The sequence below is a fragment of the Drosophila willistoni genome, unplaced genomic scaffold (assembly GCF_018902025.1).
Source record: "Drosophila willistoni isolate 14030-0811.24 unplaced genomic scaffold, UCI_dwil_1.1 Seg588, whole genome shotgun sequence".
NCBI classification, from domain to species: Eukaryota; Metazoa; Arthropoda; class Insecta; order Diptera; family Drosophilidae; genus Drosophila; species Drosophila willistoni.
In genome coordinates, this window is record NW_025814506.1 from 34,169 (window position 1) to 54,115 (window position 19,947).

General features: G+C 41.2%; 4 protein-coding genes and 1 pseudogene across 4 annotated transcripts; 3 read left to right on the plus strand and 2 right to left on the minus strand.

Moving 5' to 3' along the window:
- The first annotated feature begins 2,262 nt into the window (after positions 1–2,262).
- On the plus strand, positions 2,263–5,010 carry LOC6653781. The gene is given in 3 exon segments (XM_047013166.1): positions 2,263–2,485; positions 2,488–2,742; positions 4,528–5,010. Coding segments are annotated over 3 exon segments (894 nt in total). The 3' UTR covers positions 4,944–5,010.
- A 979-nt stretch (positions 5,011–5,989) lies between these two features.
- On the minus strand, positions 5,990–6,849 carry LOC124461676 (glycine-rich protein DOT1-like). The gene is made up of 4 exons (XM_047013167.1): positions 6,844–6,849; positions 6,575–6,781; positions 6,307–6,504; positions 5,990–6,034 (listed from the first exon to the last, which is right to left on the minus strand). Exons 1-4 carry the CDS (start codon positions 6,847–6,849, stop codon positions 5,990–5,992), a joined length of 456 nt encoding a protein of 151 aa, XP_046869123.1.
- A 2,807-nt stretch (positions 6,850–9,656) lies between these two features.
- LOC124461677 lies at positions 9,657–10,457 on the plus strand (annotated as a pseudogene).
- Positions 10,458–13,232: 2,775 nt separating this feature from the next.
- Positions 13,233–13,963, plus strand: LOC124461678. Its single transcript, XM_047013168.1, has 2 exons — positions 13,233–13,488; positions 13,557–13,963. Exons 1-2 carry the CDS (start codon positions 13,233–13,235, stop codon positions 13,961–13,963), a joined length of 663 nt encoding a protein of 220 aa, XP_046869124.1.
- Positions 13,964–18,441: 4,478 nt separating this feature from the next.
- LOC124461679 lies at positions 18,442–18,878 on the minus strand. The gene is made up of 2 exons (XM_047013169.1): positions 18,823–18,878; positions 18,442–18,753 (listed from the first exon to the last, which is right to left on the minus strand). The coding sequence occupies exons 1-2, from the start codon at positions 18,856–18,858 to the stop codon at positions 18,442–18,444; spliced, it is 348 nt and encodes a 115-aa protein (XP_046869125.1). The 5' UTR covers positions 18,859–18,878.
- Between the last annotated feature and the right edge of the window lie 1,069 nt (positions 18,879–19,947).

Sequence of the window (19,947 nt, forward strand, 5' to 3'; positions counted from 1 at the left end):
TGCCCACCTCTAGGAGTTTTTAATGCCACTGCCTCGGGAGCACAAACCACGGCTGACATCGTATTCCGAAAACTAGACCGGAAGCTTCTTACTCTAAGCGACGTCGCCTCGACTTTGGCTTGGTCAGCCAGCTTAGCCACTAATTCCTGGGGCGTCGCTTTCTCGTCCATGCCGTGAATGGCTACAGCCTTATGGCGGGTTAGAGCTTTCACACCTGCCTCCTCGCCAAGGACTTGACTGATCGCCTCCTTAAGGGACTGGGTTGTGTCCGCTGTGCATTTCCGGAGTTCCAGAAGAAGCCCATCTTTAGCGGTGCGTCGAACGCGCATTACGTGCTCACGGACGTGATCCAGCTGCCCGTCAGTGCGCCTCGTCACGCGCTCTAAAACTTGGCTATAACTCAAGCCTTCGTTCGCCTGAATTAGTAGCGCCTCCGGGCGGGATTTCTGAAGTTTCCCACTGATTTTCGCTTTAGGCTTGCGGGAGGACCTCGAAGGGCCCACCTTTACCCATTCTTGGCTGCTTTGGGCATTTTGCTGTGCCCTAGACTGCTCAACATCAGACGGGTGTAGCTGCTGGTGCTGCATGGCTTGTTGCTGTGATCCAATTTGACTGGATTGGCTCTGCTGATGGAGCTGTTGCTGCCCCTGCTGGTACTGCGCCGTCTGAAGCCGTGTAGACGACTTCTGTGGGTGTTGGCGATTCTTCTGTTGCGTCTTCTGCTGGTGTGGCCTCGCTTGGTGACGACCTGAGTCATCGAATGGTGACGTTTGACACAGCTTATCCCGCTTAGACGGTGAATTCACCAGTTCGGTTTGCTGTTGCCTACTCACACGTTTAGGTGGAGACATGCTGCAAGTGGCACACGCCACTGGCAATTGCGAGATCGCCTTTGTCTTGAAGCAAGGCGATCACTGCTACGTGCAGTTCTCGCAGCCGAGCAACCTTCTCCCTAAACTGGTTAGTGATGCTGCGGTTAATTTTGCCACTAGCATCCTTATCTCTGCTATAATGGGTAGCAATTGAGGCCAGAATATGGCCCATTTCCTCCAACTCGTTGCAAGTAGGCCGCACCTGCCCCACCTTGCTTTTTTTAATGCAGGCCCCGTTATTGGCTGCCTCGCCATCGGTCCCCTCAGCCCCAACAGATGGGCTTCTAAGCCTTTTCGGCGTTGCCTCGTGAGCATCCACTACTAGGGCAGCGTCTGGTGTTGCCACAGGCACCGACGGGGCGGGTGCAAGAGGTCTTGCCACCTGCTGCCGCGTCGGTGGCGGCGTCCGCTTCATCATTATTGACTCGGCCGCGCGTTCTAGAGGCAATTTCCCTCGCAAGACAAGAATTTCCTCTTGCCGCAACGCTGGGAGTTATGCCGCTCCAACTCGGCGGCGACACCAACAATTGCCCCTATTGACGCAGACCGACAATAGACAAGGAACAATAAACAGAACTATGTATTCAAAGAAACTACTATGGAAAACAGATTATGGCCAGACTATACAAATTTAATTTCGTTTAAATAAATAAATAAATATGGAATAAAAAAACGATATATAGAAATTTCCAAAGGTGGGAGTCGAACCCAGGAATTTTGCACCAGCGGCTAAGACTCACACCCAACGCCAAGCAGGCCGTTTGCCGCCGCGCCCTCAGAACTCTGCTAGTATCCGAATGTCTGTTACGGCGAATAACAGAGACAGCCAGGAAGTATGCAGAAGAATTTATTAAGGGCAGAGCGTGGGTTACGATCAGCTGATTGAGGCGAGCCAGACAGGTGCTGGTAACTCAGCTGATTAGATTTATATCTATGTGTGGCAAACCTGGCAGCAGCTGGTATTTTTTCTGCACGTGCCAAAGGAGGACACAACACAGCTAATGAGCGTGAAAAAGTCCACCTCACCAATACCACTTGAGCTGCAAATGGCGGGCAAAGAAAAAGGCCCCCCGCTCCCCTCCGGCAGGCCCAGGAACACCGACCCAGCGACCGGGGGAAAAAAACTGAAGATCGGAATCCCAGCAAGCAGCGACAGAACGGCAGACCAATGGGCATACGTGAGTAGACACTTGCACTTGACACCTGCGATACCAAAAGTTCCTAAATTTCAGGAGGGAAAACGTTCAAACTTGAAAAACACAGACGAAGGCAAGTAAACGCGTCCGCACTTTTCTCACTCAATCTATCAATCCGTGTGCGTATACGTCTGTGTGTGCGTGTCTGCATGTGTCTTGTGATCGTGTGACAGTATTCTCCTGCAAGTGACAAAATGACATTGATACACAGGCATTTGCCAGGCGTGAGCCTATTTATACTTGGCCTCTTCCTCGCCAGCAGCTGTGAGGCGGCCACCGAGCAACTGAATAATCTACCAGCCTGAAGTCAGAATGCTGGCGCTCGCACCTTGTTGCGCATCTACGATGAATGCACCCGATCCGAGGGCGGTTTTGTGCCATGTCTCAAGAAGAAGGCCATCTCGTTCATTGATCGCATTGCCCCATCGATGCCATAAATATTGCCGACGGCATTAAACTGATACGTCTGGAAACGGCCACCCAACCAGTTGGAGGCTTTTCGGCCTACAGTGAAAATGAATTGGAATCCTCGCTGGCCAGATCTGGCAGCGATCGTGAAGCCAAATTGACGAGCATGCTAATCGAAAGATTGAGTTACTTCTTTAATGGTCATTCGCTTCAAGTCAGTTTCCCCAAACTGACTTCCGATGAAATCGGACGCTGACTGGAAGAAGGTAAGATCAATTAAATGGAAATCAATGTCAATAGGCGATTTAATTGCTGTTACGTTAGCTGCACACCGCTAAATGTATCCATTGCGCGTAACAGTGACATAATTTGATTCAGAGTTTGACTCTCTCTCTCTGTCTCTCTCTCTACCTACCTATCTATCTCTTTCTGTAAGACATTGCTGTTATTCTTCTAGTTGGCTTTAATTAGCACAGCAGGCGGCGGTTATTAGAGCCAAGAGCTATGATAATGCTTTTATTGCAAGTATATCGTTGGCTTGGCTGCTTAATTGAAACTCTGGCAATGACATAGCGCCACAACAAGCAGTCGACTGGCCCATTTTCCTAGCCATCTACTGCAGCAGCTTGCCTTATCATGTTTTGCATTGTATGCGAACAGAAATGAGAGATGCCAAAGGAGAATGGGGATGAAGATGGTTGTGGGTTTGGCTATGGGTATGTAGACAGAGGACAGGGGATTTAAGGAAATCGTTTGCGCTGGGAAAATGCGCAATTGTTTTTATAACAACGCACACGATGACGACAACGACAACGCGAAACCCGTTCACCAACTAAGGAATGACCTAAAAACCTTAACAACAACCACATTACGTCGAAACAGAAATGTCAGGCCAGAATTTCGTGTTGTCCAAAAATAACATACACGAAGAACCAAATAGCAAAAGGAGATAATATTTACCTCATACCGAATGTCAAATGCTCTAAGTTAGAGTTTTAAAGAAGAAAAGTTATATGAAAAGAAGAAGATAACTTAGATACTAAATAAATTTCCTTAATGAGCTGCATTAAAATTAGAAATCTCATTTAAATTCATTTGTTCCACACATTTATCAAATGATTTTTTTTTTTGCCTTTAATTCATACAAACGCAAAGGCAAAGCGACTATGCCTTCTCCTGACAATTGTAGAAATTTTCAGAGAAAATTTACAAAAATGAAGCCACGCTTTGATGTCATGACCATGTCAAATGCAATGAAAGTGGCAATCACATTTTGTAGCCAGCCTGCCTGCGCCTGGGCCACAACGATTTCAGTGGTGTATGGTATGGCAATGGGGCGGATGAATGGCTGATGGGGTGAGAAGGAGGGAGGGCTTTGCTTCAATTACAAATTTGACACAAACACTTTTACAACGGCAACATCCACATTAAGATTTATTCAGCAATGCAGTGCATAAAGTATATGAATGCTGAAAGTGAAGTTACTTTCACGCCACATGATTTTTCTTTTACTTTCAAATCATTGATCAAGATCTTTTAATCGATACAACAAGCTTGCTCGCAAGCTACAACAAGTTAACCAACACTTTCCCAATTGACTTAAACTTGGACTCATACCATTTTTGGCTAATTGCAAATGGATCGATTCAGTTGCCTGTTATGACAGCAAAGTGAGAGAGATGTCATCTTGGGCTCATATTAACCAGTACATCTAACTATGGGCGGAAACTTGAACGAAATTTTCACCATAAGCCAATGGTGAAATCGCCTCGAGTATCCCTAATGACTGTGCCAAAATGACACAGCCACACACGGTGCTGCCAAAAAACAGCAAAACAACCCAAAAAAAAGAAAACTGTCAGAGAATAAGCGAGAGAGCGACAGAGATAGCCAAAACACTTCATATGTACTTGAGAGTCTGTAGAAAATATTCTCACACAGCCTTTTGTAATTGAGCTGGCATTTTCACCGACTCCATCTTGGTGTTTGTGTGGCAGGAAAAGCATAAAAACACCTAGACTAACCTATGGCAACCGCTAACTTTCTTGCAGGTCGCGGCAAAATGAAGAAAATGATGGGCATGATGATGATGGGCATGGCCATGAAGCTGATGGGCATGATACCGATCGCAATGGGAGCTCTCTACATTCTAGCTGGCAAGGCTCTAATCATTTCGAAGATTGCCCTACTCCTGGCTGGCATAATTGGCCTAAAGAAACTGATGTCAGGCAAATCGTCGGGCGGCAGCTCTGGCTGGTCTTCGGGCGGTGGCGGCGGCGGTGGAGGCGGTTGGTCATCGGGAGGCGGCGGCGGCGGTGGTGGTGGCGGCGGCTGGGATAGGCGATCCTTGAACGAGGCTCAGGAGCTGGCATATCGGGCACAACATAGACAAGAGCAACCAATACTCCAGAAGCAGCAACAGCAGCAGCAACCAGCAGACCCAGTGCAACAGTTGACCAAGTCATAGGCACATGACCAAGAGGAAGACAGTTTAAGTTAGCTATGTAAATGCATTTATCTTGTGGATAAATTGCATAGCCACACACTCACACACTCACACACGCACACACACACATATACACCACACAGGAGGAGGCGCCCTCTCCGATCTCCGATCTAAACTTTTTTCTTATTGTTTTACTGTTACCCATTTTCATCGCCATCCAACCAACCAATGTACTCGAGCTCTGAACTCAGCCTCTGGCTCTAGAATCTCCTCCTCACCTCCCTCCACCTCAAACTTTTCATCACTTGACTTTTCCATCTGCTTCAGTTGCTGTTATTCACTTCTATTCTGTATGGGTCTTTTTTTTTTCAATTACTTTTTGCACTTCCGTCTCGACATGCTCTGCATGTCAACTCATTTTCCATGCGCTCATACATGCATGTATTAACTATAGTTAAACTAACTGTACGTAGCTAAGTGTAATAATTTATTAATATTTATTTCATAGTATTTAATGTGCAAAAGTTTTCAAGAAAACAGAAAAGATTACAAAACTAAAAAAAAAAAACAAACAAACAATTAAAATAAACTGACGCAATAAAACAGTTAATGAAAAACCAAATTCCCATTTACGATTGATAATAATTGTTGTATTTTTTTATTGATTGCCTTAAATTTGGGAAAATGTATAAGTTTCAGCTTTAGTTTTGCAATTGAGTTTGGTCAAGGACAAGTTAAAGCCATTTAAAGCATCGTATGGGATCATAAGGACGATTTCCGTTGATACCTTTCCTCCCCATGGAACTTGTCTGTGTCGTATATAAATTTGTTTGCACTGCCAGCCATCGGCTAAACATTTCTCTACGTATGTACATATCGCTGTTCAACTGTCTGTTGTCTGTCTGTTTGTGTATCTATGCCTGTGAACATACCTAGACAATTTTGTACACTTATGCTATTTGTTTTTTTCTTTTTTCTATGCATTTTCATGGCACACGAATATTTTTCTGGCTCGCTGGTCATATAAATACAATTGCGTGGCCAGAAGATATAAGTAACTCGGCTGGTTATACAATGCCCACATGGATCAGAGCAGGAAGCGGAATCCATTCCTTAAATTTCAGCATGTAGAATAAATTGTTTTAGTCTTCGGCTTAAATTGGAAGCCAAATTTATAATGTACATATTAAAAAGATGTTTCAGATTTTCAGCCAAGTCATTGCATAATTATAAATGATTCACCTAAAACAAATTGCCTTATTTGTGTTCTAATCAATTTATAAACAACATTTACATATTGTTAAATTTTTCGAAAGTATTTTGTAATAGATAAATAAGAACGAGAACCTCCGTAGCTTCCGCCACTATGTGTGGTAGTGATTACTTTATAAACATCGACATGGGAGTGACCGCCATGGCCATAGTCGCCACCTCCGTAGCCACCTGAATAGCCGCCAGAGTGGCCACCTCCGTAGCCACCAGAGTAACTGCCTCCGTAGCCACCAGAGTAGCCGCCTCCATAGCCACCGGAGTAGCCACCACCTCCATGGCCGCCCTCATAGGTGTTGATGACTTTGATTACCTGCACCAAAAGAACAATTTTTGATGCAAATATTCTTAAAGAGATATCCCTAGATTATGTCTGTGATTACCTGAACGCCACCTCCACTGCCGCCGTAACCACCACCATATCCGCCGCCAGAGCCATATCCACCACCATAACCACCGCCGCCGCCGCCGCCTCCGCCTCCCTTCAACAGGCCCAGAAGTCCTGCGTTCACTGTCGCCAGAGTGGCGCACAGCCCCAAGACACATATAAACAACTGAAAGAAAATGGTTTTACTTAATTTTGATTTATCCTTTTTGGGGGCTTTTTGTTTATCCTTTCTGCAAACAGCTCCTTATTCCGTTTCCCACTCACTTTCATTAGGACAGCACTGAGCAGAGCCAAGACGCAAGTAGAACTAATGCGAACTGCCAAAAGCGCTTTCAATTTAATAGTCTCCGTTCTCCCCAGAGGCAATTCTGGCTGACAAAGCTGCTTGACCAACCGCACAGAACAAAGGTGTTTAGTTGTTTCGGTAAATGGCTTAAATGTCGCTGTCGCTTCTCACGACCGGGTCTTTAGATCATCTTAACCATTTCGGCCCGAGCATCTCCAAGGTGAAGAGCATTCCGAGTACTCTGTGTGGCCGGCAGCTAAATCTACATAAATTGATTTCTAAGTCTAACCAAAATTAAATTTATTATTTGCATTATGCCCGAATATATAAAGAGATCTTTCAATTTTAAACTAGTTTCGCCGATGAATTTCATTAACGCCCAAAATTATATCGCCAATATCGGTTGGGGGAATCAAAGTGCAGCTCAACTAGTTTCGCATAAAAATGTATTTATGAGCAACACAAGTTCGAGCCAAGAAGAGATGCAGGAGGACGGGGCATGACACATATCATCTACACACCTCGCCGGCAAACAAAAGCCGATTGTAGAATCATAAAAATTTAAATGATGAGATGTATAAATGTCCGAAATGGCCCTGGCCAATAGCACACTTATTATATTAGTCATTTGTTTTTTGGCCACAATGTGTGTGTTTGTGTTGTTGCTTTGATAAAAACTATGAATTACGTTAAGTACCCACAAAGAGCAGTGAATAAACGACACACATTAATGCCCCCTAAGCTACTCTAACAATTGAAATAAGCTACCATTTTTCCCATCATCCATCTAACCAATCCATTATCACCCTAAATCCCACACTTATTTCGTCTTAATGGTCACTTTCCCTCCCCAGTTAATCATCATTTCGGCTAAGCTTAATTTGTTTTTGGGGAACTCTGAAACTTCCGCTTTTCTGCCTCCGGATTATACTTGATTTCAATTGAGATGATAGTTAGACTTGTCATTTATTGGTTTTTCAAACCTACTGCAAATCGGATACAGCAATTACCATCAACAGTCGTATACCTCATAAAGCAGTTTATAGTCAAACAGAAGTTGGGGTTTTCAGTGTATAGCACTCAAAAGCAGGCAACACAAACTGACACGGATTGATGATGAAAGCAAAAAAGTCGGCAACGTTTATGTCTTACATGCAAACTGCACAGCATGAAGCCTAAAAGCATGTGGCAAAAACTAGAAAACCAAAAACAAATGAGACAATCCGAACACAATACACCTATTACCCGATATATTCTGCAACTTCTATGCAATTGATGTGCATGTAGTTGGCCTTTTACTTTGTGTTTAGCAGGTGCAACAACATTGTGGTCATTTGGTATTGTGTCAGTCATTGGAGCTTATGGACAGAGTGAACTGTCGCATCCAGGCGCATTTATGCCAGTCCATCTGTCATCTGTGTGTGTGTGTGTGTGTGTGGGTCTTAGTTGCAACTTCCAAAAAGGCAATTATTCTGCACGTAGACCAAAATTACATAAATTGCCACTGGCCAAGGCTATGGTATGGCATTGGGCACGCTTTCTCAAAAAAGACTTGCTGACGAAGATGTTTATATATAGAATCATAACACCAAATGCAAGTCTGCTAGTAAGGTTTCAGTTGTGAAGCATGCAACACAAAGTGAAACTATTAAGACACCAACATGCCGCAAGAAGGGCCAGCGTAGATAGTAAAGAATTTGCTATACGAGTTATCTGCTATTTCGACAGCCATATAAATTAACAATAAGAAGCTGACGGTGGTCTCTCTGTATACTATAATAGAGTTGGTTCACCTGACAGCCACTTTGGGACTTGTGTGTGGTAAAAGTCATCAACAATGTGAAAATTTCCAACTGTCCAACTGAAGATCAACATTTAACTGGGCGCTTGGTCCGCGACCACTAAGCCACTTTCGGCGAAAGGCCATAAAATCGTTCAACTAAAACATCCATAAAATGTCGAATGTCTTGTAGAATTTGGTTCACAAAAATCAGTAAACGTTGGCTCAGTTCAATTCTAAGACGCGTGCGGAGTGCGTGTGTATCTCTGAGTGTGTGTGAGAGTGTGTGTTCTCTGGGTGTGCGCACATCGGTATATATGTATATACACAGTTTGGTAAAGCCAATTCAAGGATTCGTATAACAACATTGAAGTAATGTGGCATAGTCAAGTGTTTGTTCTCGGCATTTATGTGCTCATAACAATGCGTCAGAGTAGTGGCTTTCACAGCAACAACAACAACAACAACAATCGTTTTAATGGTGGCACTTCCGGCATCCTAACTGCACAACACAACCAAAGGCAACAGCACAACAATGAACAACTACAACTTCAATTCAATGCCGCCTGGCAACCCTAGACACATCATAACAATTGGCTCATCCTGCAGGCAACGGCAGCCAGTTCAGTGCAGCGTCAGACGATTGAAGAGCAGAAGGAGCAAAGGCAAAAGCTTGATGTGGAGAATCGTGTGGAGCAACAAGGAGGACAAGGACAAGGACTTCCTGGCAATTACTACGCCTACAATCATCGGTATCAAAATCAAAATGCCAGCCAAGTATCGCCCCCTTCACCCATTGTACACGATGGCGGAAATTACAAACAGGTGCGGCGGGCAACCCTAAGCGATCCTCCCACTGGCAGCTATGTGCTAGCCATAAGCCAATCAATGCGACGAGGCCAGCTGAGGCGTCAATTGCCTATAGCAACACCCAGTCTGTGTCAGAGGATGTGGAAGCATATGCTGCTCGTGGCAAGCCGGAAGTGCGCGACAGGGCATTAACTTTAACTAATGCCGCTTTTCTATGCTGATGATGCTTATGCTGCTGCTGCTGCTGCTGCTGACACAGATGATGTTGATGGCGATGGTGATGGCCCTGATATCAGTGACAAGTCATTAGACATGGATATTGATGCTTACTTGGGCCCCTTCGAACGAGCTCTGGTGAAAGTGAGCAACTTTTGCGACACAGTGAGGGCCCTCATCAGTGATGAGGGCGTGGTGGATCCACAGCCTTCATACCGTCTGCCAGGTGGGTGAATTCCAATAAATGTTAATTTAAATTGCCAAAGAAACGTGCCAGAGTGAATGGCTAGCGGAATTATGCGCCTCAATGCTCAAAAGCATAATTTTTCCGGGAGTCCGGGGTCCAAACCATTTAATTAACTGAAAAAAACTTCTCTCCCTTTCCCTTTCTCTCTGTGTGTGTCTCTCGCTCTCTCTATTTTATTCCACATAGACGAACGCAGGCCAAGTAAATTGGATGCCACAGCCGGAGTAGCAGCAACATCAAAGGAAGTTCAAGGTCGTTACATTCGTCTGGCATCCAAGAAGAGGAGGAGGATGATGAGAAGAGGGACGCAAGTTGAAAAAGTTAAAAAAGAAAATACAGAAATTACTGCTGCCATTACTCATTGCCTACAAAATAAAATTTCTGACACTCATACCAGTGCTAATTGGTGGTCTAACTCTGCTGGTGGGCACAACTGGCCTGGCTGGCTTCTTTTTTGCCCTATTTACGGCAGTAATGAGTTTGAGACCGCAACAGGTGGCGGTCATGGCAGCAAAGCATTGCTCTTAAAGAAAATCTGAGGAGCAATTACACAAACTCAAACACACACACACACACATCTACATAAGATCCATTTAGTAGCTATTGATTTAGGTTAACTCCCTGATGATTGTGGCAATTTGATTAAGTTCCAAATTGCTGAAGATAAGCCCAACGAATGTTTCAACGCGCTTAACAAAAAAATCCCACAATTTTATTTAAAACTGTAAATATACTAAACATTGAAATTCTCCAACAAATTCCCAATCAAAACTATTGAAAAAATCATGTAAACTTAACGATGTTATACTCTATAAGCGGATGTCGCGTAATATATATACACTTCTGACACCCAAAATAAATGACCAAGACTAAAATCAAAGTTTGGTCATGGAAAGTGATGACAGTCCATGATTCCATGATAAGTTCCCAGTTACATGTGTGCATTTTAATGTCCGACAATGCCTTGTGAATATATATGTATAAGTATTACCCTCTAAACTTGATACACTCATTTGAACTCGACTTAGATAAGCCTATTTGTCTGTCTGTCTGGTCTGAATGCATTTACCTAATTCAATTTGGCTATTACTTAATTTCCATCAGCATAATGTAGACTAGACATACATAAATACATTCATGATGTACATGAGTGTGTATGTATGTGTAGGGAGTGGGCTGCTACCCACCCTTGTTAACTAAACATGTCAAACTTTGTTTTCCGCTTCAATTTGGGGTACAATTAAATTATTCTTTTATATTTATAGCCACATCAGTCAGAGGTCGTTCAACGGTTCATTAACATAATACAAGGCAAAATAAAGAAAGAAAATCAATATTTTATCAAAACATTACAACGAAAATATGGAAATTTTTTCACAATTTATGTATGCATGTCTAAATTGGGAATCATTTATTTTCTATTCACATTTTTAATTAATTTATTTGTTTTGACAAAAGTTCGCAACGCAAAAGGACTATACATATATTCATACATACTGTTTATGTAGTCAAATGTTTTTTCTCAGGACTTCATATCCATACAGTGGATAATAAATAACTTTGCCAGATGAGAGATTAAATAAATAACTCAATTAGAGTAAGCGAAAAGGATATTATAAAGGTAATACGATTTTAAAGGGTGTGGAAGTTTTGTCATGGTCAACCTTAGCTGGATCCTTTGTCCAATTTTTTATACCCTTGCAAAAAGGGTATATTAATTTTGGTCAGAAGTGTGCAACGCATAGAAGGAAGCATTTCCGACCATATAAAGTATATATATTCTTGATCAGCACGACGAGACGAGTTCAAATAGCCATGTCCGTCCGTCCGTCCGTCCGTCTGGATCAACGCAAACTCCTCCTAGACCGTAAGAGCTACAGAGCTGAAATTTTGCATGTAGGCTTGTATATACTGCAGGCGTTGTATATCTCGGATTCAGCCGGATCGGATCACTATATCATATAGCTCCCATACAAATGGCAAAGTCACGAACAGTGACTTTTCTTAATAACTTCGTTATTTTCTGAGCTATTGTCATAAAATTAATATTGGTGAGATAAATTAAAAAATATTGGTGAGTTAATTACACATATAAACGACTGTGCCAAATTTGATCAAGATCGGGTGACTATATCATATAGCTCCCATAGGAACGATCTTTCGAACACAGTGACTTTTGTCAATAACTTCGTTACTTTTGACGCGATTGCTTTCAAATTAAACATTTGTTAGTTTAATATATCTGTTAATGACTGTGCCGACTTTGATAAAGATCGGGTTACTATATCATATAGCTCCCATAGGAACGATCGGTGGAAAACAGTGACTTTGATCAATATCTTAGTTTTTTCCTATGCTAAGATTGTAGGCCGTTCTTTCGCAAACATTAACCTTTTTAGCTTGAGCGTTTTTCCATTTTTATGGCTATAGGTAAGGAAAGAGTTACCATAAAAGTTGCAAGGGTATACAAACTTTGACGCGGTCGAAGTTAGCCCCGGCCCTCTGGTTTTTATTAGTAATTAAACGGAGGGTAAATTTCTGTGGTAATGAATTTTTAATTTAATTTTCATTAGATCCGCTTTTACCAATATTTCCCATTAACAATTCATAGGAATGATTATTCCAAGAATATGGAAGAAGGTAGTTAAATTAAATTACAATTTCCCATCTGAGGCAAATTTAATGAGGAAAACATTTTTGTGTTTGGCTAAATAAATTATATGAAATTTTGTGTAAAACCGTTGGCATATGAATAAAAATTTGTAAAACTATTGTCGCATACTAAGTATAAGTATTTTGAGTAGATTTTCTCTACATTTTAGAAATGGAAAAATGACAAGTGAACCGAAACGCAGTAAGTAAAATGCTTGCCAACGTTAATGAAGAGTTTTTACTTGTTGATGGCCTCAACCGTTGGTCCAAGACGAGACGAGACAGCAGCAGCAACAACAACAACAAGGGTATCAGCAGTAATAGGAAAAGAAACTGTGGCAGGTAAAACCGTTTATTAAAGTAGGGAAAATTTAATGTGTGTTCACGCTCAAGTAAAACTGAATCGAAAACCGCAAAGCGAGCAAAACAAAAGAAGCGAAAACATAATAGAATCAGAAGCAATAGCATTAGCAGTAACAGTTGGAGTAAATAGCAGCAGGAATAATCAGCCAATTGGCCAAGTGTAAGAATATATGTACATATAGTAGTCTCAATATGAATGCAACCAAGTGCAACATTAAGAGTATCGGCCGTATTCCATCAGCAATATGCCTGCTCAGTGTGCTAGGAACTGTGCTGCAGTGCAAACATAAAATATTGAAATGCTTCTCGTCTTGAGTACTTTATTTCTGTTGGCCTTGGTGGCTTTGGGACAGGCACATAGCCTGCCACAGGCTGTACAACTTGGCGGCGCTATTGTGGCGGCCGTCGAACAGGATGCTGAACAAGAGGCAGCCAACGAGGAGCGTCTGGAGCAGGAATGGTTACAAATTGCCCGGCAGCAGCTGCGTAAGTTCCTTGACAATGAACTAAGTGCCGAGCAATTGACCAACTTGTTTGGCACCTGGGCAACTGAAGGTAAGTAGTCTAATAATCTTCTTTAAAGAGGATAACATATAATTGAATTGAATGTCGAATGCATTTAGCTCGTGGCAAACATCACCACAAGAAGCACAAGAAGCTATTGAAAATGTTATATCCCCTGCTGGCTGCTGCTGCCTTGGCCAAAATGGTTTTGTTGCCCTTGATCTTGAAGTGGTTAACGGCGCTTTCAACCTCATCGTTTGTCAAAATAGCTTTGCTCACTTCCGGACTGCTGGCCTTGAAGTACATCATGTCGAGTGGTCATGCACATGATCGTCTGGAGATAATACACTCGCCCTCGATAAAAGGTTATCATGCTGCCCACGCGGCGGCTCTTTCATCCAGCGGTAGCAGCTGGATGCCCATTGGGCAACAGCACTACATACCCCTTGGATTAACAAAGGAAACTTCACTGAGACTACCGAAACATAACTATGATAGCCAGGAGTTTTACAAACCTTTTCTATAGGGCGGCATCGAGAAAGAGAAAGACAGTTAAATAGTTACAATACATAGATGTTCACTAAAAATAGTATTAGCCAATAGGTAAATAAACAACAAACAAAAAAAAAAACACACACTCACATACATAACTCCAACTCCATTAACAATTAATTAGCACATTGCTCGTGCCTGACTTTGGCCATAAGCCAAATGATGTTACGTCGATGACAGAAGACGGCGACGAAGACGACGACACACAATCACTCCATGGCGTACAGAGAGCTCAAAAAATTAACAACATTGCCAGGCCGTTATGCATAAAATGGTTTATTGCGCATGCAGACCAACGCGATGGGCCCAACGACCAAATGACGACCAAAGACTTTACTTCCGCAAGTGCGTGTTGCAATGAACGCCGACTCACACACACACAAACACAGAGACAGCAATGAAACTTATGTAAAGACAATGCCAATAAACAGGTCGACAGTAATCAATTGGAAATAATTAGAAACATAAATGTCTTTAAGGTGTGTTCAAAGAAGTTTATCAGATAAAAGTGATAGCCTCTAGCAAGGATCATGCTCTCACAGTGTTAGTGTTATTACATCATTCATTCAGGAATGTTAAAAGTAACTAACATGTTCATTGTATGGGATGTATGTGTTTATTTTGGCTCATTGCCTGGGCTGCCTACGCATGCCTTTCGGCCTGGTCTGGCCTGGCCAGAGCAAGTGAAAGTTGTAGGGCAAACAAACAAAATTCATGGTAAATAGCAAAAAGACGACGATGGCCAGGGGAACGGGTGACAGGGGCAGTGTTATGGACAGGGGCAGGGCTACAACCGTTAGATATGTATGCGCATGCTTGACGCGTATCTAACAGATCGATCAACAACCACAAAGACCAACATTATGCTCGCTGCGACTTCTTTCTAAGTGAGATGTGTTTGAAAGTGAAGTTGATGTGTTTTTTTTCTATTTTGCTTTTTCTCTCTATGTTTCCGTTTGCTTGGCAATTAAAGTCAGACGGGGAGACATAGTCAACACCAAAATGAACATCGTCTTCTTTTGTCGCCGCATCTGGCTAATAACAACATTCTCAACATTGCCAGTTTGCTGGGTCGTCGTTGTCGTCGTCTTCTTCGTCATTCGGCTGGCTGCGCAATGTTTGCGACTCTCACGAGATTACTTAACCAGGCCATTTAGCATAGAGAGACAGCTACAACTACAACTACAACTACTACCACCACCACCACATTGTCCCTTGTTTGTTTTTTCTTATTTTTATCTTTTTGAACATTTGTGTCATCAATTTCACTTTCTTTACAGCTTGAGCGAATGGGTTAACGCTAAGTTAAACAAAGCAACGATACTGTCAAGTACAGGCCCTTGCCTGGGCTTGGGCCCTGAGAAAGTATTCCCACAGGCGCATTTAATCGATTTGCTTACCATAAACTAACTCCAAGACCAACACATGAGCGCAACCGGAAAGGATCCATAAAGCACCGTCTCATTTGACTGAAAATGTTTGGTTAATCAATTTCCTTCTTTCGGACTACGCCCATGGTTCAAACAGACCTCATCTGTCAATTGCCCTCTCAACATTTGACCACAATGTTGCCGAGTCGGGGTTTGTTTCAGTCAAAGTGTCAAACAGGCTCTGGGCAAAGTGAATTGAATTTGTTTTGGGGTTGAGCTGAAGTGCCCGCATGGTAATGGTTATGAATTTTTAACAGCAAACATTTAGACCTTGCCCCCTACTTATATCCGAACCATCCCTAAACCGAATCCACATCTTCGTACTAAAAAAAATGGACTTCTTATATTGCTGCACTTTCTCAGGCAACGTCAACATCAATATTGACATTTTATATTTGCGCAAATGAAAAGAAAATCAATTTCACCTGCTGGTATTTATGCGTTTAACCCAAAAAAAAAAAAGATACAAATTTTGCTGTTGCTTGATGTTTTGTTTGGGTCTCGAGATGCATAACCCAACGCTTTATTGATTCGTTGGTTGGCCGGTGTTCAAAGAGTTAGATAAAAGCATTTCGTCATAACTGAAATTTCTACCCTGTGCCACATTCTTGTCGGCCAATTGTGAGGGAATGCCAAAAATACTATTGCCGGGTAATATGACACGCAAATGCAAATATCCGGCAATCTTTCAAACTCAGCTGCAAAAAGCTGCCAAGCTAATTTGAAAAGTAAATGCGCGTGGTGTGCCACACCCACATACACACACACACACACGCAAACGACGAAGAAAGCACATAGCACATTGTGGCAATTGGTTTTATGGCAACTTGTTGCGGCTAATTGAGCTACGCCTGCCAAGCCAACAGAAATCGCAAGAAACCAAGTAAACCTAATTGACTTTATACATTATATTATATTTATATACAAGTCTGAAATTTTGGCAAAGAAAAAAAGAAAACACAAGCCCGCTCGCCTTAAGGTAACAAGGTTACCCATATTGACAGATCACGAGGGCGGAGGGGGAAATAAAAAAAGAGAATTTATTAATGATTGGCATTTAGAAATTTAGTTTGATTTGAGTACCAGGTCTGCGAACAATTCAACTTGACACTTACTTCGCTGGGATAACAGTGTTCCGAAGTCAGGTCTAAAATCCGGTTTTAGTCTCCCATTGCAGATTGCAAAATTTCAATGAAAATTACATAACTTTCACTCACAACAATGACGATGATGATGATGATGATGATAATGATGCCCCGATGACCGACAGTTGATGACGACGATGAAGACGACTACGTCAATGAATGAGTGCGAAACTGGACCGTGTGCGTGAGCCAAGCGAATGGTATGCGGGGCTATCATCATCAATGATGATGACATGATTGAGTTAAAGTGGAGTTAAGTCACAGTCAACCGCCGCCGCTCTTGAAATGCCTCAAGCCTGTGCAGGAGAATTTATGTTGCCGCATTTTATTTTGTACCTTACACTATGCTAATTGGCGAAGCAAGTGAATCATTGTACAAAAAAAAGTAAATAACTGCCCAAACCTAGCACACTTTCTTTTTTCTTTCCCTCCGCAACTCCTCCCTTGCTTTGCTTTGTTTTACGCAGCTAAAACAATAACCGAAAATAAAGGCGCGTCACTCATACGCAGCGTGTGACAAGCCGACGCCCGGCTTGCACAGCAACAATCAGACAACAATAAGAGAATTACAAGCAGGCAAGCGGGCAAGCAACAGCAGCAACAACAACAACAACAATAACAACATTGAGGGCAATATTTAGTGTCGCATTTCGTTGTAATATAAATGAAAGTGAGTGAGCGGGGCAGCGGCCGCAGAGCACAACATGTTTCTTTGGTTTTTTTGAATGGGCTGCCTTTAATAAGCTGTAGGAATAATAAAGATACAAATTTTGTTGCTGCCAAAAATAAAAAATAAAACTAAAATTGTTTCGATTTTATAGATGGCTTTTGTATGGAAACTTAAGTTTATTTTTTTTTCTTTTTACGAATGCATAAAAACGTGTGAGCTGTGATAAGCGAACGTGACGTGATGATAGTAATTGAAGACAAATTCCAATCAAACCTGATTTAGCTCATCGGCAGAACAATGTCACACAAAAAGCAACTTAGAAATTAAAAATATACTATTTTATAGATATCCCCACTTTCATTTCAAAATTTGAAGACACTTATAAAAAAAACAATATTAAAATCACATATGCATTGACATATAATTATATAATAAATATATAATTATGTTAAAAAATATATATTTTCTACTTTATCGCGACATCTATGAACAGAATTCAAATGTGATGTTCCAGAAATGGTAGTGTAGTTGATAGCACTTGCTCTTAATGTATTCTACACTAACACAGTCTATCCCTAATATAACTTCGTGGTTTAGACAGATGCTTGTGATATTTTCTTCTGAACATGGATCCAATATTTTTTTGCTAACGACGGCCCATTTTTCAGTTTTAAGGCCTTTGTTCTGTTTCTCAAGGAGCTTCAACACATCAACCAAACACGACTGCACGTTTGGCCAAACAACTTTGGCTCGTGATAGGCGCAAATATGTTATAAGATCAACCGCCTGGTAACCTTTGATTGAGCAGAGGTTTCCGAAACCCACTCCATGGTATACTCATTAGCAGCTGCAATATAGAGCCGACCACCAAATTCCATGACTGGAGTTTCAGGATTAAACTTAAGGCAGCGCACGTTCCTATAGAGCCCAAAGCGTGGAAAAAAAATTTTTATCAAATTGCAATAATTTCTTTTATTGCAATCGGATGAAACCACGATGATATATTGCCTCTTTTCGGGCAAAATTCTTACGAAAGGTGGCGTTCCTTTTTCCTGCTGCAATGTGATTTCATTATCCAATTCATATGGAGCTCGGGGCTTCATATCACACTTAGCCATACCGCAAGCATCCTGTAAGCTCTCATCGCTTTTGTTCAGTGACACTTCTTGGCTAAGTTTCCAAAATTGTAAATTCATTCATATTAATTTTATCTTACACATACTGTCTGGAACGTCACTGCACTTTCTAATGATTCGTTACTATAGTCAGTCTCAATTTCAGCCTCAGCAATTACAGTTAATGCTCCAATTTTTTGAGCTCCTTCAAAACATGTTATCGTTGGTTTCTTCTTGGGATCACTGTTGTCCAGACCTGCTGCTTCCAAAATAAGATCGCCATCTAATACCTTGCATTTCGAGGATATTAGGACACATTGCCCCTCAGACATAGATAGTAGATCCTCGATCCTTTTTTTCAGGTCATAAATAGTCGAATAAGAGGCCATTCTGAATTCCACTGGCTACTCCAAAAGAAAAAAAAAAGGAAACTTGGTCATACGCTTACTTACTATGTCCTTACGATTACAAACCTTTCCACATTTTCTCTCTATGATTATTTTTAGCATTTTTTAGAGATTTTTTTTCCGGAGCTCACTGAACAATATATATATTTTTTTAAATGTTACTTACAAGCTCACGATGTCGACTGATTCAAATGCTGTGCAAACAAGGCATGTCGAATTTCAGCCAAATCCCAGGCATTCTTAGATCTTAAAATTCTGGAATTATTTCTGTCGTAGATAGAAATTCGAAATTAAACGACTCAAACAGTAGGCAAGTGAAAGTGAATTTGTACTATCTACAAAATACTAGTTGGCCTGGCATATTTTAGCATATTGAATTAAATTAGTTCTATCCGGAAGCTCAAAGTTCTTGTAATATAAATAGTTTTAATTAAAAAAAAAAGCATAAAAAGAAGTCCATTCGATTTAACTTTCGGTTTCACGTTCCTTATAGTTAAAAGTAAAAAAGTAGACAAAATTTAAAAAACCTCTGTGGTTAAAAACTGTTTCTATCCAGCCATGTTACGTCAATGGAAATATCTCATATATATATTATCCCATTTAGCAATTGTATTAGGTAAATCATTGAATGCAAATATCAAAGTGCTAAATACTAAACTATTGGGGCAATGGCGAAAATTCAAATTGTCTCAGTTTGAGACATTTAAAAACAATCAAGCAAATAAATAATAAATAAAAGTAATGGTGAAGTAAAACTAGAAATTCAGAATGTAATATTCAATACACCAAAAATTTAATGCGTAATTTCGAAGTGGGTGTGAAGGGATAGATGTACAAACCCTAACCAAAAAGAGTTAATTGATTAATTAATTGCCACCACTGGAAAACATTAATGAGACTATGAATTAAAAACCAATATGAAAAAATATATTGCTTGCTAATCTACTGTATCCCAAATGGGACTTCCTATCAGTATTGTCAATATCAGTTGCAAAATAAAATGTCACTGACTACTAGACGAACTCTAAAATATATTGTATTTATTTTTTATTATTATTTTTATTATTATTACTACATACTAAAATTTTAAGTGGGACTCGAATGCATTCGAAAAATGGGCACTCGTTTTTTGCTTTTTGTCATTGTTATTTCACCTATTGTCCAGCGGAATAGCAAAGGATATTCAGATAA